Source organism: Oncorhynchus keta, chromosome 2, assembly GCF_023373465.1.
Source record: "Oncorhynchus keta strain PuntledgeMale-10-30-2019 chromosome 2, Oket_V2, whole genome shotgun sequence".
Taxonomy (NCBI): Eukaryota; Metazoa; Chordata; class Actinopteri; order Salmoniformes; family Salmonidae; genus Oncorhynchus; species Oncorhynchus keta.
Genome location: NC_068422.1, coordinates 45189612 through 45217111, shown reverse-complemented (window position 1 = coordinate 45217111; position 27500 = coordinate 45189612). Strand labels below are relative to the sequence as shown.

At 44.8% G+C, this 27500-nt stretch overlaps 2 protein-coding genes across 3 annotated transcripts in view; one reads left to right on the top strand and one right to left on the bottom strand.

Annotated features, from left to right (window-relative positions):
• The window catches only part of LOC118401088 (serine/threonine-protein phosphatase 2A 56 kDa regulatory subunit delta isoform-like), a 633889-nt gene that overhangs the window by 168030 nt on the left and 438359 nt on the right, over nucleotides 1-27500 (bottom strand). The window lies entirely within an intron of this gene.
• Nucleotides 1-27500, top strand: part of LOC118401216 (protein quaking-like) — a 109963-nt gene that overhangs the window by 10189 nt on the left and 72274 nt on the right. For both annotated transcript variants that reach the window (XM_052477468.1, XM_052477459.1), the window contains exon 2: nucleotides 21892-22034. In XM_052477468.1, coding sequence (XP_052333428.1) covers nucleotides 21892-22034 — 143 coding nt within the window. The remainder of the gene's footprint in view (nucleotides 1-21891; nucleotides 22035-27500) is intronic.

Genomic DNA, 27500 nt, shown 5'->3' with positions numbered 1-27500 from the left:
CACACACACACACACACACACACACACACACACACACACACACACGGAAATCATAACCATGGAGAGCCATATCATATTTAGCTCACGTTGATGGGACTAAATACACTGCTCAAAAAAATAAAGGGAACACTAAAATAACACATCCTAGATCTGAATGAATGAAATATTCTTATTAAATACTTTTTTCTTTACATAGTTGAATGTGCTGACAACAAAATCACACAATTTATCAATGGAAATCAAATTTATCAACTCATGGAGGTCTGGATTTGGAGTCACACTCAAAATTAAAGTGGAAAACCACACTACAGGCTGATCCAACTTTGATGTAATGTCCTTAAAACAAGTCAAAATGAGGCTCAGTAGTGTGTGTGGCCTCCACGTGCCTGTATGACCTCCCTACAATGCCTGGGCATGCTCCTGATGAGGTGGCGGATAGTCTCCTGAAAAATCTCCTCCCAGACCTGGACTAAAGCATCAGCCAACTCCTGGACAGTCTGTGGTGCAACGTGGCGTTGGGGGATGGAGCGAGACATGATGTCCCAGATTTGCTCAATTGGATTCAGGTCTGGGGAACGGGCGTGCCAGTCCATAGCAACAATGCCTTCCTCTTGCAGGAACTGCTGACACTCCAGCCACGGTGTCTTGCATTAGGAGGAACCCAGGGCCAACCGCACCAGCATATGGTCTCACAAGGGGTCTGAGGATCTCATCTCGGTACCTAATGGCAGTCAGGCTACCTCTGGCGAGCACATGGAGGACTGTGAGGGCTCCCAAAGAAATGTCACCCCACACCATGACTGACCCACCGCCAAACCGGTCATGCTGGAGGATGTTGCAGGCAGCAGAACGTTCTCCGCGGCGTCTCCAGACTGTCACGTCTGTCACATGTGCTCAGTGTGAACCTGCTTTCATCTGTGAAGAGCACAGGGCACCAGTGGCGAATTTGCCAATCTTGGTGTTCTCTGGCAAATGCCAAACGTCCTGCACGGTGTTGGGCTGTAAACACAACCCCCACCTGTGGACTTTGGGCCCTCATACCACCCTCATGGAGTCTGTTTCTGACCGTTTGAGCAGACACATGCACATTTGTGGCCTGCTGGAGGTCATTTTGCAGGGCTCTGGCAGTGCTCCTCCTTGCACAAAGGTGGAGGTAGCGGTCCTGCTGCTGGGTTGTTGCCCTCCTACGGCCTCCTCCACATCTCCTGATGTACTGGCCTGTCTCCTGGTAGCGCCTCCATGCTCTGGACACTACGCTGACAGAAACCGCAAACCTTCTTGCCACAGCTTGCATTGATGTGCCATCCTGGATGAGCTGCACTACCTGAGCCACTTGTGTGGGTTGTAAACTCCGTCTCATGCTACCACTAGAGTGAAAGCACCTCCAGCATTCAAACGTGACCAAAACATCAGCCAGGAAGCATAGGAACTGAGAAGTGGTCTGTGGTTATCACCTGCAGAACCACTCCTTTTTTGGGGGTGTCTTGCTAATTGCCTATCATTTCCACCTGTTGTCTATTCCATTTGCACAACAGCATGTGAAATTTATTGTCAATCAGTGTTGCTTCCTAAGTGGACAGTTTGATTTCACAGAAGTGTAATTGACTTGGAGTTACATTGTGTTGTTTAAGTGTTCCCTTTATTTTTTTGAGCAGTGTAGTTTTTGGTATCTTTTAGTTGTCGCTGTATTAGACTAAGCAGAGGTGATTTGACGATGTTGAAATTGTGATGTTTTCTTTGCGTCTTGTGGTAACTCTCTGGGGTTCTAAATCGATAGTGGTTTAGTGGTCTGAAAATGTCGGAAACATTAACTACACCACACTGTAGGTCATGGAACTGTCTGTTACTGTACATGCAATATGTTTTGTGGACTTCACTGGACAGAGGTTGCTGGGGGGGGGTGGTTGGCTTCCCCAGTTATTTTACCCACGCACTACTACTGCTATTATGACCACTGAGAAGGGGAGACTCTTACGAAAACAATGGTGTTCTCCTCTATGACCCCCACAAGTGTAACATGACTCGTCTGAAGGTAACCGGTACCGGTTTAAAAATACAAACAGAAGTATGAAGGTAGTTTTGTGCCTTCCCCCCAAAAACGGGTTAGATGCAGTTGCCTTCGGAAAGTATTCAGACCCTTTACTTTTTTCACGATGTTACGTTACAGCTGTATTCTAAAATTGATGAAATAGTTGTTTTCCCCTCACCAATCTACACACAATACCCCATGATGATAAAGCAAAAAAATATATATTTATTTTTAAATATCACATTTACATATGTATTCAGACCCTTTCCTCAGTACTTTGTTGAAGCACCTTTGGCAGTGATTACAGCATACCCAAGAGTCTTCTTGGGTATGACGCTACAAGCTTGGCACACCTGTATTTGGAGAGTTTCTACCATTCTTCTCTGCAGATCCTCTCAAGCTCTGTCAGGTTGGATGCAGAGCATCGGTGTACAGCTATTTTCAGGTCTCTCCAAAGATGTTCAATCGGGTTCAAGGCTGGGCTCTGGCTGGGCCACTCAAGGACATTCAGAGACTTGTCCCGAAGCCACTCCTGCGTTGTCTTGTCTTCTTCGGGTCGTTGTCCTGTTCGAAGGTGAACCTTCACCCCAGTCTGAGGTACTGAGCGCTCTGGAGCAGGTTTTCATCAAGGATCTCTCTGTACTTTGCTTCATTCATATTGCCCTCTATCCCTGCTGCTGAAAAACATCCCCAAAGCATGATGCTGCCACCACCATGCTTCACCGTAGGGATGGTGCCAGGTATACTCCAGATGTGATGCTTGGCATTCAAGCCAAAGAGTTCAATCTTCAATCTCATCAGACCAGAGAATCTTGTTTTTCATGGTCTGAGAGTCTTTAGGTGCCTTTAGGCAATCACCAAGTGGGCAGTCATGTGCCTTTTACTGAGGAGTGTCTTCCGTCTGACCACTCAACAATAAAGGCCAGATTTGGTAGAGTGCTGCAGAGATGGTTGTCCTTCTGGAAGGTTCTCCCATCTCCACAGAGGAACTCAAGAGCTCTGTCAGAGTGGCCATTGGGTTCTTGGTCACCTCTCTGACCAAGGCGCCTCAGTTTGGCCAGGTGGCCAGCTCTAGGAAGAGTCTTGGTGGATCCAAACTTCTTCCATTTAAGAATGGAGACCACTGTATTCTTGGGGACCTTCAATGCTGCAGACATTTTTTGGTACCCTTCCCCAGATCTGTGTCTCAACACAATCCTGTCTTGGAGCTCTACGGACAATTCCTTCGACCTCATGGCTTGGTTTCTGCTCTGACATGCAGTGTCAACTGTAGGACCGTATATAGACAGGTCTGTGCCTTTCCAAATCATGTCCAATCAATTGAATTTACCACAGGTGGACTCCAATCAAGTTGTAGAAACATCACAAGGATCATCAATGGAAACAGGATGCATCTGAGCTCAATTTTGAGTCTCATAGCAAAGGGTCTGGATAGTATGTAAATGAGGTATTTCTGTTTTTTAATATATTTGCCAACATTTCTACAAACCTGTTTTCACTTTGTCATTATGGGGTGTTGTGTTAGATTGCTGAGGTCTATTTCTTTAGAATAAGGCTGTAATGTAACAATGTGGAAAAAGTAAAGGGGTCTGAATACTTTCCAAAGGCACTGTATGTTTAAAATATCATACATATACAGTACCAGTCAAAAGGTTGGACACACCTACTCATTCAGGGGTTTTTCTTTATTTTTATTAAGTTCTACATTGTAGAATAATAGTGGAGACTTCAAAACTATCAAATTACACATATGGAATCATGTAGTAACCAAAACGTGTTTAACAAATCAAAATATATTTTAGATTTTATATTCTTCAAAGTAGCCACGCTTCGCCTTGGTGACAGCTTTGCAGACTCTTGGCATTCTCTCAACCAGCTTTAGCTGGAATGCTTTTCCTTCGGTGTTGAAGGAGTTTCCACACATGTTGAGCACTTGTTGGCTGCTTTTCTTTCACTCTGGCGTCCAACTCATCCCAAACCATCTCAAATGGTTTGAGGTCGGGTGATTGTGGAGGCCAGGTCATCTGATGCAGCACTCCATCACTCTCCTTCTTGGTCAAATTGCCCTTACACATCCTGGAGGTGTGTTTTGGGTATTGTCTTGTTGAAAAACAAATGATAGTCCCACTAAGTGCAAACCAGATGGGATGGCGTATCGCTGCAGAATGCTGTGGTAGCCATGCTGGTTAAGTGTGCCTTGAATTCTAAATAAATCACAGACCGTATCACCAGCAAAACACCCCCACACCATCACACCTCCTCTGCGTCTCACAAAGACACGGCGATTGAAACCAAAAATCGCAAATTTGGACTCATCAGACCAAAGGACAGATTTCCACCGGTCTAATGTCCGTTGCTTGTGTTTCATGGCCCAAGCAAGTCTCTTCTTTTCATTGGTGTCCTTTTAGTAGTGGTTTCTTTGCAGCAATTAAACCGTGAAGGCCTGATTCACACAGTCTCCTCTGAACAGTTGATGTTGAGATGTGTCTGTTACTTGAACTCTGTGAAGCATTTATTTGGGCTGCAATTTCTGAGACTGGTAACTCTAATGAACTGATCCTCTGCTGCAGAGGTAACTCTAATGAACTTATCCTCTGCTGCAGAGGTAACTCTAATGAACTTATCCTCTGCTGCAGAGATAACTCTAATGAACTTATCCTCTGCTGCAGAGATAACTCTAATGAACTTATCCTCTGCTGCAGAGATAACTCTAATGAACTTATCCTCTGCTGCAGAGGTAACTCTAATGAACTTATCCTCTGCTGCAGAGATAACTCTAATGAACTTATCCTCTGCTGCAGAGGTAACTCTGGGTCCTCCTTTTCTGTGGCAGCCAGTTGCATCATAGTGCTTGATGGTTTTTGCGACTGCACTTGAAGAAACTTTAAAGTTCTTGACATTTTCCGTATTGACTGACCTTCATATCTTCAAGTAATGATGGACTGTCATTTCTCTTTGCTTATTTGAGCTGTTCTTGCCATAATATGGATTTGGTATTTTACCAAATATGGCTATCTTCTGTATACCACCCCTTGTGTAAAATGAAATGCATGAACCTGGTTGAGAGAAGGCCAAGAGTGTGCAAAGCTGTCATCAAAGCAAAGTGTGGCTACTTTGAAGAATCTTAAATATGTTTAACACTTTTTTTTGGTTACTACATGATTCCATATGTGTTATTTCATAGTTTTGATGTCTTCACTATTATTGTACAATGTTGAAAATAGTCAAATAAAGAAAAACCCTGGAATGTATTCAACTGAAATGTGTCTACTGCATTTAACCCAACATCTCTGAATCAGAGAGGTGCGGGGCTCTGCCTTAATTGGCATCCACGTCTTCAGGCACCTGGAGAGCAGTGGGTTAACTGCCTTGCTCAGGGGCAGAACGACAGATATTTTACCTTGTCAGCTTGGGGATTTGATCTAACCTCTAGGCTACCTGCCACCCCATGAGTATATGTGTCAATATTTTACTTGCTACTGTGTGTATATATATATTTTTCTGTGTTTTCTTATATCTCCTAGATTTAGGACACGTCAAAGCGACTGCCTTTAACAAACGAATCAAACTTAAAAGTGTTGACATACAAAAGGTGAAATATATATATTTTATTAACTAAAGAAAGATCTATAAATGATCACTCCGATCTTAAGACCTTGGACTGAGATCTACCCACAAAAGCCAAAGGTCACTGGGTCAACGTGCTATTAGTTTAGTCATCCCTTCACAAGACTAAACACTCAATCTCACGAGACAATCAATCTCCCTATTCTGTAGTGTAGACCGCTGCGGCTCTAGCAATTGAAACCCTTTCTACCACGGAACGTTGAGTCCGTTAGTCACCCGCAGGGTTACAGTATTACGGCTATGTGTTGGGGGGTTCAAATCAAAACACAAAAGTTAGACTGCACCACCTGTACGGATACTGCGATGTTAATTACCCTGCTGTAATTAATTTCAAAAGCCAATAAAGAACAGCGCTGTAAGACTGTGAGTGCTTCGACCTTTCAAGACTGTAGGCCTTCTGTGTCAGCCTCTTTTGAGCACGGGCTATTTTTCTTCCACTTCTCGACACAAAGTTAACGCTTCAACACATTCTGGAATTGTTGTTTGCTTGGGGAATCTAAAAGATTGATGTGTTTTCCCTCTGTCACCAGCTCAAAGTTCAAGGTGTGGTAGGAGGTTGGCGGTTCCATATTTTCTCATTTGAATCTCACCACTTTTCTGAGGTGATTTTCAAATGTTCTGGGCTGGTGCCCAAGTCCACTCTTAAAGGACATTCAAAGGTATCCACCTAATGAACCATCTATTAGACCGCCTAGTTTAATGCTGATAAAGAGCATCAAGACCCCGCCTGTGAAAAATGAGCAATCCTTGACCTCAATTATCTCGGCTCACTAAGGGCTCAAAGGAGAGAGAGATTATTCTTTACTCTTTTGAAGGTTGATTATAAGTGTCTTAAATTTCGGCTGCAAGATGTTAGATTCGTTGAGATACTGTAGGCCTATCTGTAGTTGGAACATTGAGGTTGAGAAGTGTAAATGATCTCTTTTGGATTTGTAAAGCTGAGTTCTGATACTGCTCACAACATGTGATTTCGGTCCTGAATCTTTATTTTGGTCCAGATATGCAACACTAAATCGTTTTATTTGGACTCTGAAGCATTTGTCTTTCTTAGAGCTAGCTGATAATGTTTGTCGATAATTTGGACGGATCCTCCTTCCGACCTCCCATCCTCAAAACATGTGATATCTGCTGCCACTCATTAACAAGCATTAAACCATTAACTCCTTCACCGCATGTCTCGTGACAGCCCAACCCAATTATGTCAGTCTAAGCCAGAGCATGCAGAACAGCGCAGGAATGCTTCATCAGTATGTTGCTGTGTTCATCCAGAAAGGAAATCACTGAGCGCAGTTTGTATCTCGTATATTTGCCTTAGCTGTGTGGCTAAATCTGACCACGTTTCAGTATAATTGTAAATAGTTGTAGTTGTAGCGTAGTTGTAAATGAACCAAATGTGGCCTGTTCAGTATCTCACAGTCTTACATTATCTCAGTGTCTCTCTGAGTGTCTCACATTATTTCATTGTCTCTGTGAGTGTCTTACATTATCTCAATGTCTCTGAGTGTTTTACATTACCTCATTGTCTCTCTGAGTGTCTTACATTATCTCATTGTCTCAAATGTATCTGAGTGTCTTACATTATCTCATTTTCTCTCTGAGTGTCTTACATTATCTCATTTTCTCTCTGAGTGTTACATTATCTCAATGTCTCAATGTATCTGAGTGTCTTACATTATCTCAATGTCTCTGGGTGTCTTACATTATCTCATTGTCTCTCTGAGTGTCTTACATTATCTCCATGTCTGAGTGTCTCACATTATTTCATTGTCTCTGTGAGTGTCTTACATTATCTCAATGTCTCTGAGTGTTTTACATTACCTCATTGTCTCTCTGAGTGTCTTACATTATCTCATTGTCTCAAATGTATCTGAGTGTCTTACATTATCTCATTTTCTCTCTGAGTGTCTTACATTATCTCAATGTCTCTGAGTGTTTTACATTACCTCATTGTCTCTCTGAGTGTCTTACATTATCTCATTGTCTCAATGTGTCTGAGTGTCTTACATTATCTCAATGTCTCTCTGAGTGTCTTACATGATCTCATTGTCTCAATGTCTCTGAGTGTCTTACATTATCTCAGTGTCTCTCTGAGTGTCTTACATTATCTCATTGTCTCAATGTCTCTGAGTGTCTTACATTATCTCATTGTCTCAATGTCTCTGAGTGTCTTACATTATCTCATTGTCTCAATGTCTCTGAGTGTCTTACATTATCTCATTGTCTCTCTGAGTGTCTTACATTATCTCCATGTCTGAGTGTCTTACATTATCTCAATGTCTCTCTGAGTGTCTTACATGATCTCATTGTCTCAATGTCTCTGAGTGTCTTACATTATCTCAGTGTCTCTCTGAGTGTCTTACATCATCTCAATGTATCTGAGTGTCTTACATCATCTCAATGTATCTGAGTGTCTTACATGATCTCATTTTCTCTGAGTGTCTTACATTATCTCAATGTCTCTGAGTGTCTTACATTATCTCATTGTCTCTCTGAGTGTCTTACATTATCTCATTGTCTCAATGTGTCTGAGTGTCTTACATTATCTCAATGTCTCTCTGAGTGTCTTACATGATCTCATTGTCTCAATGTCTCTGAGTGTCTTACATTATCTCAGTGTCTCTCTGAGTGTCTTACATCATCTCAATGTATCTGAGTGTCTTACATCATCTCAATGTATCTGAGTGTCTTACATGATCTCATTTTCTCTGAGTGTCTGACATTATCTCAATGTCTCTGGGTGTCTTACATTATCTCAGTGTCTCTCTGAGTGTCTTACATTATCTCAGTGTCTCTCTGAGTGTCTTACATTATCTCAGTGTCTCTCTGAGTGTCTTACATTATCTCAATGTCTCTCTGAGTGTCTTACATTATATCAATGTCTCTGAGTGTCTTACATTATCTCAGTGTCTCTCTGGGTGTCTTACATTATATCAGTGTCTCTCTGAGTGTCTTACATTATCTCAGTGTCTCTCTGGGTGTCTTACATTATCTCATTGTCTCTCTGAGTGTCTTACATTATCTCATTGTCTCCCTGAGTGTCTTACATTATATCAGTGTCTCTGGGTGTCTTACATTATCTCAGTGTCTCTGAGTGTCTTACATTATATCAGTGTCTCTCTGAGTGTCTTACATTATATCAATGTTTCTGAGTGTCTTACATTATATCAATGTTTCTGGGTGTCTTACATTATCTCAGTGTCTCTCTGAGTGTCTTACATTATCTCAGTGTCTCTCTGAGTGTCTTACATTATCTCAATGTCTCTGAGTGTCTTACATTATCTCAGTGTCTCTCTGGGTGTCTTACATTATCTCATTGTCTCAATGTCTCTGAGTGTCTTACATTATCTCAATGTCTCTGAGTGTCTTACATTATATCAGTGTCTCTCTGAGTGTCTTACATTATATCAATGTCTCTGAGTGTCTTACATTATCTCAGTGTCTCTCTGGGTGTCTTACATTATCTCATTGTCTCTCTGAGTGTCTTACATTATCTCAGTGTCTCTCTGAGTGTCTTACATTATCTCAATGTCTCTGAGTGTCTTACATTATCTCAGTGTCTCTCTGGATGTCTTACATTATCTCATTGTCTCAATGTCTCTGGGTGTCTTACATTATCTCAGTGTCTCTCTGAGCGTCTTGCATTATCTCAATGTTTCTCTGAGTGTCTCGCATTATCCCATTGTTGCTGAGCGTCTCACATTATATCATTGTCTCTGAGCGTCTCGCATTAGCTCAATGTCTCTGAGCGTCTCGCATTAGCTCAATGTCTCTGAGCGTCTCGCATTAGCTCAATGTCTCTGAGCATCTAACATTAGCTCAGTATCTCATAGCATCAGTGTCTTACTCTATGTCAGTGTCTCTCAGTATCTCAAATCAAATCCTAGTTTATTGGTCACGTACACAGATTTGCAGATCATATCGCAGGTGCAGTGAAATGCTTATGTTTCTAGCTCCAACAGTGCGGTAATACCTAGAAATATAAAACAATACACACATAATAAAATAAAAATACAAAAGAAAGCAATGAATTAGCAATGTCAGAGTCCGGAATATGAATATAAATAATTGTGTGTGTGTGTATAGACAGTACGGACGGTATGTGAATAGAACAGGTGTGTACAGCAGTAGTTTTATAGAATGAACCATGACTAGAATACAGTATATACATATAAAGTGTGTAAAACAGTATGTAAACATTAGTAAAATGACCAGTGTTCAATGGGAGCAGTCTCTAAGGTTCAGGGTAGAGTAGTGGGTGGTTGCCGGCTTGTCACAGTGTCTAAGGTTCAGGGCAGGGTACTGGGTGGTAGCCGGCTAGTCACAGTGTCTAAGGTTCAGGGCAGGGTACTGGGTGGTAGCCGGCTAGTCACAGTGTCTAAGGTTCAGGGCAGGGTACTGGGTGGTAGCCGGCTAGTCACAGTGTCTAAGGTTCAGGGCAGGGTACTGGGTGGTAGCCGGCTAGTCACAGTGTCTAAGGTTCAGGGCAGGGTACTGGGTGGTAGCCGGCTAGTCACAGTGTCTAAGGTTCAGGCCAGGGTACTGGACAGAAGCCAGCAAGTGGTGACTGTTTAACAGTCTGATGGCCTGGAGATGGAAGCTGTGTATCAGTCTCTCATTCCCAGCTTTGATGCATCTGTACTGTCTCCGCCTTCTAGATGGTAGCGGGATGAACAGGCCATGGCTCAGGTATCACTCTAATTCAGTGTCTATCTGTGTGTCTTTCCTCCAGTTTGTTTTTGCCCAGGCCTGTAGCGAGATGGTAGTGAGACCGTCAGGCCAGCTCCGGGGCATGTGGCATCAAATCAAATGTATTTATATAGCCCTTCTTACATCAGCTGATATCTCAAAGTGCTGTACAGAAACCCAGCCTAAAACCCCAAACAGCAAGCAATGCAGGTGTAGAGAAGCACGGTGGCTACGGAAAACTCCCTAGAAAGGCCAAAACCTAGGAAGAAACCTAGAGAGGAACCAGGCTATGAGGGGTGGCCAGGCCAGTCCTCTTCTGGGGGCGCCAACCCAGAGAGGAATATCACGTCAATGACTCAACCCACTCAAGTGATCCACCCCTCCTAGGGACGGCATGGAAGAGCACCAGTAAGCCAGTGACTCAGCCCCTGTAATAGGGCATCCACGTCACTGTGCCACTGTGTGCATATGCTTCCCTCCATGCTCAGCCCAGCACAGTCCTCTCTGCTGGCCCACATTAGCCATCACCACTGAGAATCATAATTTCCTTTGTGTTAGCACCTCCTGAGGCAGCAACTGCTCAAAAGCAGCTTGGTACAGTATACCTGTCACGTTGGTATGAATGATTCGGGAGACAGGCGCAGGAATGCGTAATAGGGGTTTTAAGAGAACCTATTCCCCATCAGGAGACTGAAAAGATTTGGCATGGGTCCTCAGATCCTAAAAAAGTTCTACAGCTGCACCATCGGGGTCATCCTGACGGGTTGCATCACTGCCTGGTATGGCAAATGCTCTGCCTCCGACCGCAAGGCACTACAGAGGGTAGTGCATACGGCCCAGTACATCACCGGGGCCAAGCTTCCTGCCATCCAGTGCCTCTATACCAGGCGGTGTCAAGCAGTACCGGAGCACCAAGTCTAGGTCCAAGAGGCTTCTAAACAGCTTCTACCCCCAAGCCATAAGACTCCTGAACAGCTATTCAAATGGCAACCCAGACTATTTGCCCCCCCTCTTCTACGCTGCTGCTACTCACTGTTATTACCTCTGTTATTACAGAGCCACTTTAACAACCCTACCTGCATGTACATAATTATCACAAATAACTCAACACCGGTGCCCCCCACACATTGACACATGGACTCTGTACCGGTACCCCCTGTATATAACCCCACTATTGTTATTTACTGCTGCTCTTTAATTATTTGTTTTTCTTCTCTTTTTTCTTACAACTTATTTTCAGCATTTTCTTAACTGCATTGTTGGTTAAGGGCTTGTAAATAAGCAAGCTGTTGTATTCGGCGCATGTGACAAATCAAATTTGACTTGATTTATTCTTGTAACAATAATCGACAGGACAATGGTAAACCAAGGGCACACTTATACAATTACAAATCACTGGGAATAGGTGTCAGGTGTGCGTAAGGAATGTTCCGGAGGGATCCGTGACAATACCCATGCACTTACACACATACAAACACATTCAACAGTACCTTATGCATACAGTGCATTCGGAAAGTGTCCAGACCCCTTGCCTTATTCCACATTTTGTTACGTTACAGCCTTATTCTGAAATTAATACCCCAATACCCCATAATGACCAAGCGAAAACAGGTTTATAGACATTTTTGCAAATGTATTACAAATAAAAAACACTTACCTTATTTACGTAAGTATTCTGACCCTTTGCTATGAGACTTGAAATTGAGCTCAGGTGCATCCTGTTTCCATTGATCATCCTTGAGATGTTTCTTTAACTTGATTGGAGTCCACCTGTGGTAAATTCAATTGATTGGACATGATTTGGAAAGGCACAGACCTGTCTACATAAGATCTCACAGTGCATGACAGTGCATGTCAAAGCCATGAGGTCGAAGGAATTGTCCGTAGTGCTCCGAGACAGGATTGTATCGAGGCACAGATCTGGGGAAGGGTACCAAAACATTTCTGCAGCATTGAAGGTCCCCAAGAAGACAGTGGCCTCCATCAAAGACTCTTCCTAGAGCTGCCCGTCCAGCCAAACTGAGCAATCAGGGGAGAAGGGCCTTGGTCAAGGAGGGAACCAAGAACCCGATGGTCACTCTGACAGAGTTCCAGAGTTCCTTTGTGGAGATGGGAGAACCTTCCAGAAGGACAACCATCTCTGCAACACTCCACAAATCAGGCCTTTATGGTTGAGTGGTCACTCCTCAGTAAAAGGTACCTGACAGCCTTCTTGGAGTTTGACAAAGGGCACCTAGACTCTCAGACCATGAGAAACAAGATCTTCTGGTCTGATACATTCTTATGTAAATGTGATATTTCAGTTTTTTTTTTTCTTCTTCCACTTACAACATTTTCTAAAAACCCTATTTTTGCTTTGTCATTATGGGGCATTGTGTGTAGACTGATGAAAGAAAAAAAAACAATTGAATACAAAAGTGGAAAAAGTCAAGGGGTCTGAATACTTTCCGAATGCACTGTGCGTATTGCATATACCGGTACATAAGCTGACCTGGAATAATTGTCTGAGCTCCTGCCCTAATCACAGTACAGTGTATCACACAGGAACCAGCCTTGCTATTTTACTGTAGATATTGTGTGTGTGTGTGTGTGTGTGCGTGTGTGTGTGTGTGTGTGTGTGTGTGTGTGTGTGTGTGTGTGTGTGTGTGTGTGTGTGTGTGTGTGTGTGTGTGTGTGTGTGTGTGTGTGTGTGTGTGTGTGTGTGTGTGCAGTCGCTGCTGTCTGTGATTAGGCAGCAGGGTGGATGATGAGATCTGTCAGCCCTGTCTCCCTGATCAGACCGTGCACGGCAGCCGTCTGCACCAGCGTACAGGCACTTTCAGGAATACTCCACTGGGTCTGCTACTAGACTCTGCTAGCTCCACCACTCCGCCACACTGAGCTAATTGAAGTGGGTATGTGCCAGAGCAGGCAGTGCAGAGTAAGCATCCCCCCCTGCCTTTCTCTTCCTCCTTTCTCCTCCTCCTCCTCTTCTCTTCTTCGTGACAGGGATTTCCGCTGCTCGAGTGTCCCTGCTCATTTTCGGAGCGTGTGACGGCAGAATCGAAGCGAGGGATTTCAGGAGGCTTCTCATTAGGGCACAGCTGGTTTGCGCCCAGCGGGCCCCAGAGTCCACAGCGCCATTGGGATATGAGCTGCTGCCCGCTGTTAGGGCATCTAAATATGGCACCTTGTCCCCCAATGAAACAGACCCCCGAGATGTATCTCCCTATTTGTCCCCCCCAGAGATGGCATCATCACATACCGCTGGAGCTGAAGTCCAACTTGTGTTGGATTGATTTAGCTGCAATCAGACCTCTGTAGGTGGACACAAAGCAGGTACACTGTAGAGAGAGGGAGGGAGCGAAGGGTGGGAAGGAGGAGAATTATTATTCTGCAGAAAGCACAGCTCCAGATGGCATCTCCCCTCCCAACTGAACCTTCACTCTCGATGTGGTCGCCACTCACAGAGCCCCGTAATTACAACACAGAAGGGTGTCGGGGCGATACTCTCTCTGTCTCTGTCTGTATCTCGTTTTCTCTCTGTCTGTATCTCGTTTTCTCTGTCTGTATCTCGTTTTCTCTCTGTCTCTCTCTGCCTGTATCTCATTTTCTCGCTGTCTCTCTCTCTGTCTGTATCTCGTTTTCTCTCTGTCTCTCTGTCTGTATCTCGTTTTCTCTCTGTCTCTCTCTCTCTGTATCTCATTTTCTCTCTGTCTCTCTCTCTGCCTGTATCTCGTTTTCTCTCTGTCTGTATCTCGTTTGCTCTCTGTCTGTATCTCGTTTGCTCTCTGTCTGTATCTTGTTTTCTCTCTGTCTGTATCTCGTTTTCTCTCTGTCTCTCTCTCTGTCTGTATCTCGTTTTCTCTCTGTCTGTATCTCGTTTTCTCTCTGTCTCTCTCTCTGCCTGTATCTTTTTTCTCTCTGTCTGTATCTCGTTTTCTCTCTGTCTGTATCTCTCTCATTTTCTCTCTGTCTGTATCTCGTTTTCTCTGTCTGTATCTCGTTTTCTCTCTGCCTGTATCTCGTTTTCTCTGCTTGTATCTCGTTTTCTCTCTGTCTGTATCTCGTTTTCTCTCTGTCTGTATCTCGTTTTCTCTCTGTCTCTCTCTGCCTGTATCTCGTTTTCTCTCTGTCTGTATCTCGTTTTCTCTCTGTCTGTCTGTCTCTCTCTTGTATCTCGTTTTCTCCCTGTCTGTATCTCATTTTCTCTCTGCCTGTATCTCGTTTTCTCCCTGTCTGTATCTCATTTTCTCTCTGCTTGTATCTCGTTTTCTCTCTGTCTGTATCTCGTTTTCTCTCTGTCTGTATCTCGTTTTCTCTCTGTCTCTCTCTGCCTGTATCTCGTTTTCTCCTGTCTGTATCTCATTTTCTCTCTGCCTGTATCTCGTTTTCTCTGTCTGTATCTCGTTTTCTGTCTCTCTCTCTCTGTATCTCATTTTCTCTCTCTGCCTGTATCTCGTTTTCTCTCTGTCTGTATCTCGTTTGCTCTCTGTCTGTATCTCGTTTGCTCTGTCTGTATCTCGTTTTCTCTCTGTCTGTATCTCGTTTTCTCTCTGTCTCTCTCTCTGTCTGTATCTCGTTTTCTCTCTGTCTGTATCTCGTTTTCTCTCTGTCTGCCTGTATCTTTTTTTCTCTCTGTCTGTATCTCGTTTTCTCTCTGTCTGTATCTCGTTTTCTCTCTGTCTGTATCTCATTTTCTCTCTGTCTGTATCTCGTTTTCTCTCTGTCTGTATCTCGTTTTCTCTCTGTCTGTATCTCGTTTTCTCTCTGCCTGTATCTCGTTTTCTCTCTGTCTGTATCTCGTTTTCTCTCTGTCTGTATCTCGTTTTCTCTCTGTCTCTCTCTGTCTGTATCTCGTTTTCTCTCTGCCTGTATCTCGTTTTCTCTCTGTCTGTATCTCGTTTTCTCTCTGCCTGTATCTCATTTTCTCTCTGTCTGTATCTCGTTTTCTCTCTGTCTGTATCTCATTTTCTCTCTGTCTCTCTCTGTCTGTATCTCGTTTTCTCTCTGTCTGTATCTCGTTTTCTCTCTGTCTGTATCTCGTTTTCTCTCTGTCTGTATCTCGTTTTCTGTCTCTCTCTCTCTGTATCTCATTTTCTCTCTGTCTCTCTCTCTGCCTGTATCTCGTTTTCTCTCTGTCTGTATCTCGTTTGCTCTCTGTCTGTATCTCGTTTGCTCTCTGTCTGTATCTTGTTTTCTCTCTGTCTGTATCTCGTTTTCTCTGTCTCTCTCTCTGTCTGTATCTCGTTTTCTCTCTGTCTGTATCTCGTTTTCTCTCTGTCTCTCTCTCTGCCTGTATCTTTTTTCTCTCTGTCTGTATCTCGTTTTCTCTCTGTCTGTATCTCGTTTTCTCTCTGTCTGTATCTCGTTTTCTCTGTCTGTATCTCGTTTTCTCTCTGTCTCTCTCTGCCTGTATCTCGTTTTCTCTCTGTCTGTATCTCGTTTTCTCTCTGCCTGTATCTCATTTTCTCTCTGTCTGTATCTCGTTTTCTCTCTGTCTCTCTCTGCCTGTATCTCGTTTTCTCTCTGCCTGTATCTCGTTTTCTCTCTGTCTGTATCTCGTTTTCTCTCTGTCTGTATCTCGTTTTCTCTCTGTCTCTCTCTGTCTGTATCTCGTTTTCTCTCTGTCTGTATCTCGTTTTCTCTCTGTCTGTATCTCGTTTTCTCTCTGTCTCAGTGTCTCGCTCTTTCTTTCGCTGTTTCTCCCTTTTTTTCTCTTTTCTGTATGCACATCTTCCTCTCACTTGTTTTTTTGTCTTTATTTTCCTTTCTCCATGTCTCTGTTTTATCGTGTGTGTGTGTGTGTGTGTGTGTGTGTGTGTGTGTGTGTGTGTGTGTGTGTGTGTGTGTGTGTGTGTGTGTGTGTGTGTGTGTGTGTGTGTGTGTGTGTCTGCTGCCCTTCTCATAAAGGACAGAGATATCACATCGTATCAACCTTGTGAAGAACGCGACCTGTGTAGGGCGCCAGCTGATTACAGACACACGCACACATGCACAAGCATACACGCACACACACACACTGCATCTGATAAACTGATCTCACAGACTGGGGATCAGCTGAGAAGCCTCACGTAGTGTCAGTTAAAGCACGGTAAACTCACCAGCTGCTTTTTCAGTAATCGGATCAATCTCCTGGTACAAGTTGGCGTGTGTCCTCCAGGCTGCTAATTGAACAGAGGCATTCGCAGCTGTTGATGTTTCAGTTTGACGTTCACCAGGTCCCTGTATTTATTTATTTATTTTTGCTTCATTCTGTTTATTGAACGAGCAACTGATTAGGGTGTTTGATGCGGTGAGATGGTTAAGGGTTTGTGGATGAAAGCTTGTGCCTGTGAGAGTCATTTGTTCTGAGGCTATAGGCTAATAGTTTGTGATGTTCAGGAAAGCTGAGGCTGATTGCTGCCGATATATGTGGCAGATGGTGTTCAATTGGAGGGTAAATTCATCTGGGTGTATTGATTCAGAGTAGGGTTACTCCCCTTACATCTCGCTCTCTCTCAGGATCACTTGGATGTGCATCGCAAAAGTCATCATATCCTTGTCAGATTGGCATCGTTCCTTAATAGAGAAAATGTAATGTTACGTTCTTGAACTAAATGTGTGTGTGTGTGTGTGTGTGTGTGTGTGTGTGTGTGTGTGTGTGTGTGTGTGTGTGTGTGTGTGTGTGTGGGTGCGAGCTAAAGTGTGTGTGTGGGTGCGAGCTAAAGTGTGTCTGTGGGTGCGAGCTAAAGTGTGTCTGTGGGAGCGAGCTAAAGTTTGTATGTGGGTGCGAGCTAAAGTGTGTCTGTGGGTGCGAGCTAAAGTGTGTCTGTGGGTGCGAGCTAAAGTGTGTCTGTGGGTGCGAGCTAAAGTGTGTATGTGGGTGCGAGCTAAAGTGTGTATGTGGGTGCGAGCTAAAGTGTGTCTGTGGGTGCGAGCTAAAGTGTGTATGTGGGTGCGAGCTAAAGTGTGTATGTGGGTGCGAGCTAAAGTGTGTATGTGGGTGCGAGCTAAAGTGTGTCTGTGGGTGCGAGCTAAAGTGTGTATGTGGGTGCGAACTAAAGTGTGTCTGTGGGTGCGAGCTAAAGTGTGTCTGTGGGTGCGAGCTAAAGTGTGTCTGTGGGTGCGAGCTAAAGTTTGTATGTGGGTGCGAGCTAAAGTGTGTCTGTGGGTGCGAGCTAAAGTGTGTCTGTGGGTGCGAGCTAAAGTGTGTCTGTGGGTGCGAGCTAAAGTGTGTCTGTGGGTGCGAGCTAAAGTGTGTCTGTGGGTGCGAGCTAAAGTGTGTCTGTGGGTGCAAGCTAAAGTGTGTCTGTGGGTGCGAGCTAAAGTGTGTGTGTGTCCACATAGGCAGGTGGCAGCGTTGTGTGCTCAGGAGTGCAGTCGGAGTTGCCCTTCAGGCAATAGCAGGAAATTGATTGAATTCAGAGGGGTTTAGAAAGCTGACAAATCACAAAAAAAACTGGTTTAAAACGCTGTAATAACGCTGTCCATAAATCACCAGTGACAGTTTAATCATCCTCAGGACTGTGGCCTAGTCTGACCACTGGACAACACTCAGGAACTGGCCAAAAGAAAGTACAACCAAACATACACACACAATTCATTCATACCGATGTATGTCTCATAAATCAAGACATTCCTAGCATCAACAAACATCTGCTCACGGTCAAATATTAATCTGACAATTTAATTAAATTACCCAGCATGCTTTTTATAAGATCACATCGTTCCCCTCAAATCATCCATTAAATTAACTTAGAAATATTTTGTCCCTACATTTCCCCATCCACTTGCATTAGCTGGGGTTGACTTCTTATACAGCCCTGAGCTCTATTTCATCTGAGAGCTTGAAACAGCAGTGCTGTGTGGCGTCCATGGTAGGGAGAAAATAAAAGCTGAAAGGGAGCCAATGCATCGCCTTCCTGCATGTTTCAGCCCTTATCCCCCTCCCCTCCATCTCATGTGTTTTAAAGGCAGTAGTGGCATGCCAGAGGCTGGGTGGGAGAAAAAACATGATTGTTATCTATGTGCATAACAGACAAGCCCTATCCGGTGTGACATTTCACATGCAGGACTAAGCTATGTGTATAACTATGTGTATAAGTACGCCGGATGATTTACTAAGATCATTTGGTTTGGAATACCCCCAGGCTTCATCCCAAGGCCCCTTAGATGTGAAATTCTTTGCAATGCTCTAAAGTTGGTTTCCTTTCCCTTTTTAACATAATGTCTGGACAATACCCCCTAAACACCACAACGCATCTAAATGAGCTTTCTTTCTTTTAGGTATCTATATGGTACTGTTACTCCCACACGTTGCAGTGACTTGTTGTGTGTGACATCTCCCAAAAATGAAGCCACAGCAATAATTGCAACAATACCAACAGCAGCCATTCCACGAGAGCATCCATGAGACCTGGAATACAGATGATTCCGAGTCAATACCACTTGCTTGAGCCAGGGCTTTGTCTGACATGGTGTAGAGTAGAGAAGGGTCTCAGTGTTGTGCATTTGTGTACATTTTAGCCATTAACAGGCACTCTTGTCCCTTAATTCAGAGGGACTAACAGTCGGTGTTGTATAATTTACTCCTCTGGCTCCTGTTGAAGGAAGTTTTCTCTGAGGGTTGTTTTCTCCCACGGTGCTAAGCTTTGCCCGTCCCAAAAATCACCTTCCATTACAATAGGCCCGGGGGGTGTATCTATGTGAAGAAACCAATAAGCCATGGATGTTGTGAGCGTATCGGTGTATCTATGTGAAGAAAGCATGGCAATATGGCAGGCAGCCATCTCCATTGTAATTCCATCTCTCCCTCCTCCTTGGTTTGCCCCTGAGGATTGCATCAGAGGATTCATCTGTAATGGAATTAGCCCGTGTGTGTGCCGCAGCAGCAGCTGGGGATGGGTATAGTTCATGTCTTTTATGAAACAAACAGAGTTGGTCATTTTAATTATCCTTTCCATCTTATTATACAGCTCTCTCTCTCTCTCTCTCTCTCTCTCTCTCTCTCTTTCTTTCTTTCTTTCTTTCTCTCTCTCTCTCTCTCTCTCTCTCTCTCTCTCTCTCTCTCTCTCTCTCTCTCTCTCTCTCTCTCACTCTCTCTCTCTCTCTCTCGCACTCTCTCTCTCTCTTTCTCTCTCTCACTCTTTCTCTCTCTCTTTCTCTCTTTCTCTCTCTCTCTCTCTCTTTCTCTCTTTCTCTCTCTCTCTCTCTCTCTTTCTCTTTCTCGCACTCTCTCTCTCTCTCTCTCTTTCTCGCACTCTCCATATCTCTCTTCTCTCTCTCTCTCTTTCTCGCACTCTCCATATCTCTCTTCTCTCTCTCTCTCTTTCTCGCACTCTCCATATCTCTCTTCTCTCTCCCTATTTGTCCTCTCTTTCTCTCTTTGTCTCGACCTATCTTTTTACCTTCTCTCTCTCATTCCTCCACTCTCCTTTTTCTCCTCGGGGATAATATCCGTTCGTTTAAGAAATGGAGAGTTATTACCCCCTTCATGAAATGACAGAATGGATCTAAAGTCATCGACTGTGATTATCTGTCCTCCACCTCCCTGCTTCTCCTTTGCGGCGCACACAGACCAGGTGAATGACATATAGCTTCCACTGTTTGTTCAGATGTGCCTATTTTTCTCCTTTTCTTTTTCACAGTCTCTCTCTTTCTCCCTCTTTTTAATTGCTCAGTTTCTCCCTCCCTCTGCCTGTCTGTTTGACTGTCTGTCTGTGTCTGTCTCTATTTCTCTCTCTCTACGTCTCTCTCTCTCTCTCTCTCTCACTCTCTCGCTTCTCCCCTCTCTCAGTCAGCAGTACTACAGTATTGACTTTCTGGCATATTTTTTTCTGCCACAGAGAGTTCTGAAACGAGGCCCACAGGCCCAGCAGTTAGAATTGTTTATTGAGGTCATGCCAGAGGTTACATGACTCCCCAGTCTGCTGTCTATTGTGAGTTTCGGTATTGCTCTGTAGCGTTCAAGTAAGCTTCTCAAATTGCTGTATATGTCGTTTTTTTATTCCTTAAATGTGTGTGTGTGTGTGTGTGTGTGTGTGTGTGTGTGTGTGTGCGTGTGTGCCATAGACACCTAATTCCTTAAGCGTGTGTGTGTGTGCCATACACACATTTAAGGAAATGGGTGTCTATGTGCATTAGACACCCATTTCCTTAAACGCGTGTGTATTGTTGGATTAACTGATGTGGTGAGTTGAAGTTATCTATCTGAAACATGTCTGTGTGAGATTGCATACATATATTTATTTTCAGTAATAGGGGTCCAATTGGAAGGCTTGATAGTTGACAGCTTTGATGACCTGGTATGCATTGTTTTGTTGTTGTTTTCATGCTTTTCTTGACTGATTCCACACTCATTGTAGATGGATGATGGTGAAAAGAGATACTCAATAATCACTTCGGAAATCAAAGTCATTTCATGCTATTTAGAGACGAAAGCCAGCCAGTGACGTTGCAATCATACGTGCATTTTAAACCTGCTTGTGGCCAGCTGTCTTCCTGCAACAGTGTATTCTTTCAGGCAGACTATCGCAGATGTGTTGTTTATGCGTGTTTGCCCATAGTCTTCTCATCATAATGTCCTTTAATCTGTGACCAGAGGTGTGTAGGTGAGAGCAGATGTGGTAAGATCTTATGTCTGTAGACCAGTTGGAGATGGCTATGGGAGGTGGCTATGGGAGGTGGCTATGGGAGGTGGCTATGGGAGGTGGCTATGGGAGGTGACTATGAGAGGGTGACTATGAGAGGGTGGCTATGGGAGGTGGCTATGGGAGGTGACTATGAGAGGGTGGCTATGAGAGGTGGCAATGGGAGGGTGGCTATGGGAGGGTGGCTATGGGAGGGTGGCTATGGGAGGTTGGCTATGGGAGCCAACCTATGGGAGGTTGGCTATAGGTGCTTGTCCCTATACCTCTCATACGGATGTCCTAAAACACTTGATTCTTCAACTGCTGTGTAGGGAATATATTTCCTTGCTGCCACAGATGATGTAGTTGTATGAGCGGGTCTATGCCACAGATGATGTAGTTGTATGAGCGGGTCTATGCCACAGATGATGTAGTTGTATGAGCGGGTCTATGCCACAGATGATGTAGTTGTATGAGCGGGTCTATGCCACAGATGATGTAGTTGTATGAGCGGGTCTATGCCACAGATGATGTAGTTGTATGAGCGGGTCTATGCCACAGATGATGTAGTTGTATGAGCGGGTCTATGCCACAGATGATGTAGTTGTATGAGCGGGTCTATGCCACAGATGATGTAGTTGTATGAGCGGGTCTATGCCACAGATGATGTAGTTGTATGAGCGGGTCTATGCCACAGATGATGTAGTTGTATGAGCGGGTCTATGCCACAGATGATGTAGTTGTATGAGCGGGTCTATGCCACAGATGATGTAGTTGTATGAGCGGGTCTATGCCACAGATGATGTAGTTGTATGAGCGGGTCTATGGCCCCGTTTTGGTCCTTCTTTGTTATGGTGTGACTGGTATCCTTACCAATCTGCGTGACTACAACGGTGTTGTACAGTAGCCACTTTGTTCTATCATCTGACTGACGTGTTTGCTTCTCCTCCTGTCCGCCAGAGATCAGCCGTGTACGGAAGGACATGTACAACGACACGCTAAACGGCAGCACAGAGAAGCGGAGCAGTGAGCTCCCAGACGCAGTGGGCCCCATGGTGCAGCTCCAGGAGAAACTATTTGTGCCTGTGAAAGAGTACCCCGATGTGAGTACAATCCTTTTTCTGATTACACACACACACACACACATACGAAGATACTCACACACAGGTTTTGTCCGCACTGCTGCTAGCAGGGAAATACACACACACACGCACAGGCACGCCTGAAGGACGACCACAAGTCTACGATGAAAAATGTATGTTTGCGTCAAGGCACTTTCCCTAGATGAATATGAATAATATAACTGTGGGTAAACTGGGTGTGGCCTCATTCAGTCTCAGCCTTATTGGATTACCAAGTTCTTACAGGTCCTGGCAATCTACTTTCCTCTGCTTTAGAGGGTGGGCCCAATGTCATAGTTATTGATTGGGTTAAGAGTTATAGGTGCAGTGGGATTCTAACTGGGCACCGTGTAAACCCCAGGGGGGGACGGCTACTGTTATTGGGTGACTGGGCACCGTGTAAACCCAGGGGGGGGGGGCTATTGTTATTGGCTGACTGGGCACCGTGTAAACCCCAGGGGGGGGACGGCTACTGTTATTGGCTGACTGGGCACCGTGTCAACCCCAGGGAGGGGACGGCTACTGTTATTGGCTGACTGGGCACCGTGTAAACCCCGGGGGGTGGCTACTGTTATTGGCTGACTGGGCACCGTGTAAACCACAGGGGGGCTACTGTTATTGGCTGACTGGGCACCGTGTAAACCACAGGGGGACGGCTACTGTTATTGGCTGACTGGGCACTGTGTAAACCCCAGGGGGGCGGCTACTGTTATTGGCTGACTGGGCACCATGTAAACCCCAGGGGGGAGGCTACTGTTATTGGCTGACTGGGCACCGTGTAAACCCCAGGGGGGGGACGGCTACTGTTATTGGCTGACTGGGCACCGTGTAAACCCCAGGGGGGGGACGGCAACTGTTATTGGCTGACTGGGCACCGTGTCAACCCCAGGGGGGTGACGGCGACTGTTATTGGCTGACTGGGCACCGTGTAAACCCCAGGAGGGGGACGGCGACTGTTATTGGCTGACTGGGCACCGTGTAAACCCCAGGGGGGTGACGGCTACTGTTATTGGCTGACTGGGCACCGTGTAAACCCCAGGGGGGGGGACGGCTACTGTTATTGGCTGACTGGGCACCGTGTAAACCCCGGGGGGGACGGCTACTGTTATTGGACGGATCCGTCCACATGTGAAGAATAGTCACCGCTTGTTATTGACTTGGGTTTGCATAATGGCACTCACCCAGTACTCTCAGCACTACATTGTTGAAAGATACAGTTTATATCAACCCATAAACTTGCGAAAGTTGCGTTGTTTCGGTATTTAATATATTATTTCTGAACTGCTGTGCTGTTTCTTTACCTCAGTATTATTAGTCATGTCAACATGTCGTGTAAGGAGAAATGAAGAAACAACAGAAATGCATCAGGCAGTGGGGCACAGGGCGGAGGATTGCATCATCTACGTAAGACCCCACGTTGAACTTACCTCAACCGTGTGCGTCTGTTCTAACTCGCACCTGAAACTATCCGCCTCGTAGTTAACAAATCTTTTAAGCAATCACCCTCAGATCCTGCTCGCCTAAGCCTGGCCCAGGGGGAGCGAGCCGAGCTCCGAGCTGATTGATCCCAATTAACTTGTTCTTCTGAGAGGCTGATTCTTGCGTGGGCAGCATTAATGGAGTTGAGTCATTGGAGGTTTAAAATCACAGCTCCAGTCCGGATTCATCTACTGTATTTCTGCTGTGGTTTTAAGGCTTTTCAAAGGTTGTTTATGCCACCGTTTTTCACCTGGGGGAAAACAGTAGTAGTTAAGTCAGTGTACACAGACCACCCACGATACAGACTGCCTCCTACTGATCACCTACAGGACAAAAACTGGTTGAATCAACTTTGTTTCCACTTCATTTCAACCCCCCAACAAATTCAATGTGATGACATTGAATCAATGTGGAAAACGGGATTGTATTTGCAAAAGTTCTACATGTAAGGGAATTTTCTCTGTTTTTCACCCAACGTTTAACCTAAATCCAACGACATGGTGAATTTGTTGGTTGATTTCACAATGAATTCCCGTTAGTTGAATTCCCGTATAGTTGAATTCAGGGATAGTTGAATTCAGGGATAGTTGAATTCCGGATATTTGAATTCCCGTTAGTTGAATTCCGGGATAGTTGAATTCCGGCATAGTTGAATTCCGGGATAGTTGAATTCCTGTTAGTTGAATTCCCGTTAGTTGAATTCCCGTTAGTTGAATTCCCGTTAGTTGAATTCCCGTTAGTTGAATTCCCGTTAGTTGAATTCCCGTTAGTTGAATTCCCGTTAGTTGAATTCCCGTTAGTTGAATTCCCGTTAGTTGAATTCCCGTCAGTTGACAACTCAACCAAACTAGATGTTGACGTCTGTGCTTAGTGGATTTTGTACAGAACTGCTTTTTGTTGTTGTTGTTGTTGCATGTTATGAATTCATAATAGATTGGGAATATGGATGGCTATAGATGGTGTGAGATAATAATGTGTCTCTGCAGTCTGTCTGCCTGTATTAGATGTAGGGGGTGTGAGAAAATGTTGTCGATCTCTTGAGTCTCTCTCTCTCTTTCCCAGTCAGTGTGTCTTGGCCTGCTCTTCTAGTCTCCGGTAAAGGACAGCAGCAGCAGAGTGTGTCGGTGCAGGTTGTCCTTTCTGCTCTGAAGGACCGGGAGGATCATTATTACTGAGGATGGGTTCATTAGGAACACTGAGAGATTATATGAGAGGGCTTCAAATAGCCCCCAGTTGAGAGTGCTGGAGCCGTGTGTGTGTGTGTGTGTGTGTGTGTGTGTGTGTGTGTGTGTGTGTGTGTGTGTGTGTGTGTGTGTGTGTGTGTGTGTGTGTGTGTGTGTGTGTGTGTGTGTGTGTGTGTGTGTGTGCGTGCGCGTGTGTGTGTGTGGTTTTGCATACATGCTTATCATTACTGATAATTATCATTACTGACAATAAGAGTTGATAGAGTTTGTGACCGGGAGGATCAGTTAAAATGGCGCCGAAGAGGATGGCTGACGTTTTACATGCTCCCAACCAACTGTGCTATTTTGTTCGGTTTTTTGTGTTGTTTGTAACTTATTTTTTAACTTATTTTGTACATAATATTGCTGCTATCTCTTATGACCGAAAATAACTTCTGGACATCAGAACAGCGATTACTCACCTCGAACTGGAAGAAGCTTTTTCCTTTGACAAGTCCGACGAGAAGGATATACTGCTTTCCCGGGAACAGGCCCAAATCCCTGTCATTTGCGTGAAGAAAAGATGGAGGAAAACAAGGCGCAGATCGGGCTGCCTTTTGAGAATCCGTAGGCAAACTCCCACTGCCATCCGTTTCTACTGGCTAACGTGCAATCACTGGAAAATTAAATTACGATTATAGTACCAACGGTACATTAAAAACTGTAATATCTTCTGTTTCACTGAGTTGTGGCTGAACGACAACACGGATAATATAGAGCTGGCTGGATTTTCCATGCACCGGCAGAAAAGAGAGTCTGGTAAGACTAGGGTTGGCGGTGTGTGTCTATTTGTCAATAACAGCTGTTGCGCAATGTCTAATATAGTTTTCATCTATATTATTCATAGCCGTCTATTTTCCACCACAAACCAATGCTGGCACTAAGACCGCACTCAACCAACTCTGTAAGGCCATAAGCAAACAAGAAAATGCTCATCCAGAAGTGGCACTCCTAGTGGCCAGGGACTTTAATGCAGGCAAACTTAAATCAGTTTTACCAGATTTACCAGCATGTCACATGAGCAACCAGAGGGAAAAAAACTATTCCACCTTTACTCCACACACAGAGATGCATACAAAGCTCTCCATCGCCCTCCATTTCGCAAATCTGACCATAATTCTTACCCTGACGATTCCTGCTTACAAGCAAAGACTAAAGCAGGAAGTACCAGTGACTTGCTCAATACAGAAGTGGTCAGATGACGTGGATTCTACTCTACAGGACTGTTTTGCTAGCACAGACTGGAATATGTTCTGGGATTCATCCAATGGCATTGAGGAGTATACCACCTCAGTCATCGGCTTCATCAATAAGTGCGTGCATTGACGACGACGTTCCCACAGCGACCGTACGTACATATCCCAACCAGAAGCCATGAATTACAGGCAACATCTGCATCAATCTAAAGGCTAGAGCTGCCGCTTTCAAGGAGCGGGAGACTAATCCGGACGCTTACAAGAATTTCCGTTATGCCCTGAGACGAACCATCAAACAAGCAAACTGTCAATACAGGATTAAGATTGAATCCTACTACAGCGGCTCTGACGCTCTTCGGATGTGGCAGGGCTTGAAAACTATTACAGACTCCAAAGGAAAATCCAACACTGAAGCATGTGTGATAACGCTCTCGGTAGCCGATGTGAGCAGGACCTTTAAACAGGGCAACATTCACAAAGCCGCGAGCCCAGACAGATTACCAGGACGTGTACTCAAAGCATGCGCAGGCCAACTGGCAAGTGTCTTCACTGACATTTTCAACCTCTCCCTGACCGAGTCTGTAATACCTACATGTTTCAAGCAGACCACCATAGTCCCTGTGCCCAAGGAAGTGAAGGTAACCTGCCTAAATTATTATCACCCTGTAGCACTCATGTCAGTAGCCATGAAGTGCTTTGAAAGGCTGGTCATGGCTCATGAACACCTTTATCTAGAAACCCTAGACCCACTCCAATTTGCATACCACCTCAACAGATCCACAGATGACGCAATCTCAATCGCTCTCGACACTGCCCTTTCCCACCTGGACAAAAGGAACACTTATGTGAGAATGCTGTTCAGTGACTACAGCTCAGCATTCAACACCATAATGCCCACAAATCTCATCACTAAGTTCAGGGCCTTGGGACTAAACACCTCCCTCTGCAACTGGATCCTGGACTTCCTGGCGGGCCTCCCCCAGGTGGTAAGGGTAGGCAAAAACACGTCTGCCATACTGATCCTCAACACTGGGGCCCCCCAGGGGTGTGTACTTAGTCCCGCTGTACTCCCTGTTCACCCACGACTGCGTGGCCAAACACGACTCCAACACCATCATTAAGTTTGCGGACGACACAACAGTGGTAGGCCTGATCACCAACAACAATGAGACAGCCTATAGGGCGGAGGTCAGAGACCTGGCAGTGTGGTGCCAGGACAACAACCTCTCCCTCAATGTGAACAAGACAAAGGTGCTGATCGTGGACTACAGGAAAAGGCGGGCCAAACAGGCCCCCATTAACATCGAAGGGACTGTAGTGGAGCGGGTCAAGAGTTTCAAGTTCCTTGATGTCCACATCACCAACACACTATCATGGTCCAAACACACCAAGACAGTCGTGAAGAGGGCACAACAAAACCTTTTCCCCATCGGGAGACTGAAAAGATTTGGCATGGGTCCCCAGATCCTCAAAATGTTCTCCAGCTACACATCCTGACCGGTTGCATCACCGCCTGATATGGCAACTGCTCGGCATCTGACCATAAGGCA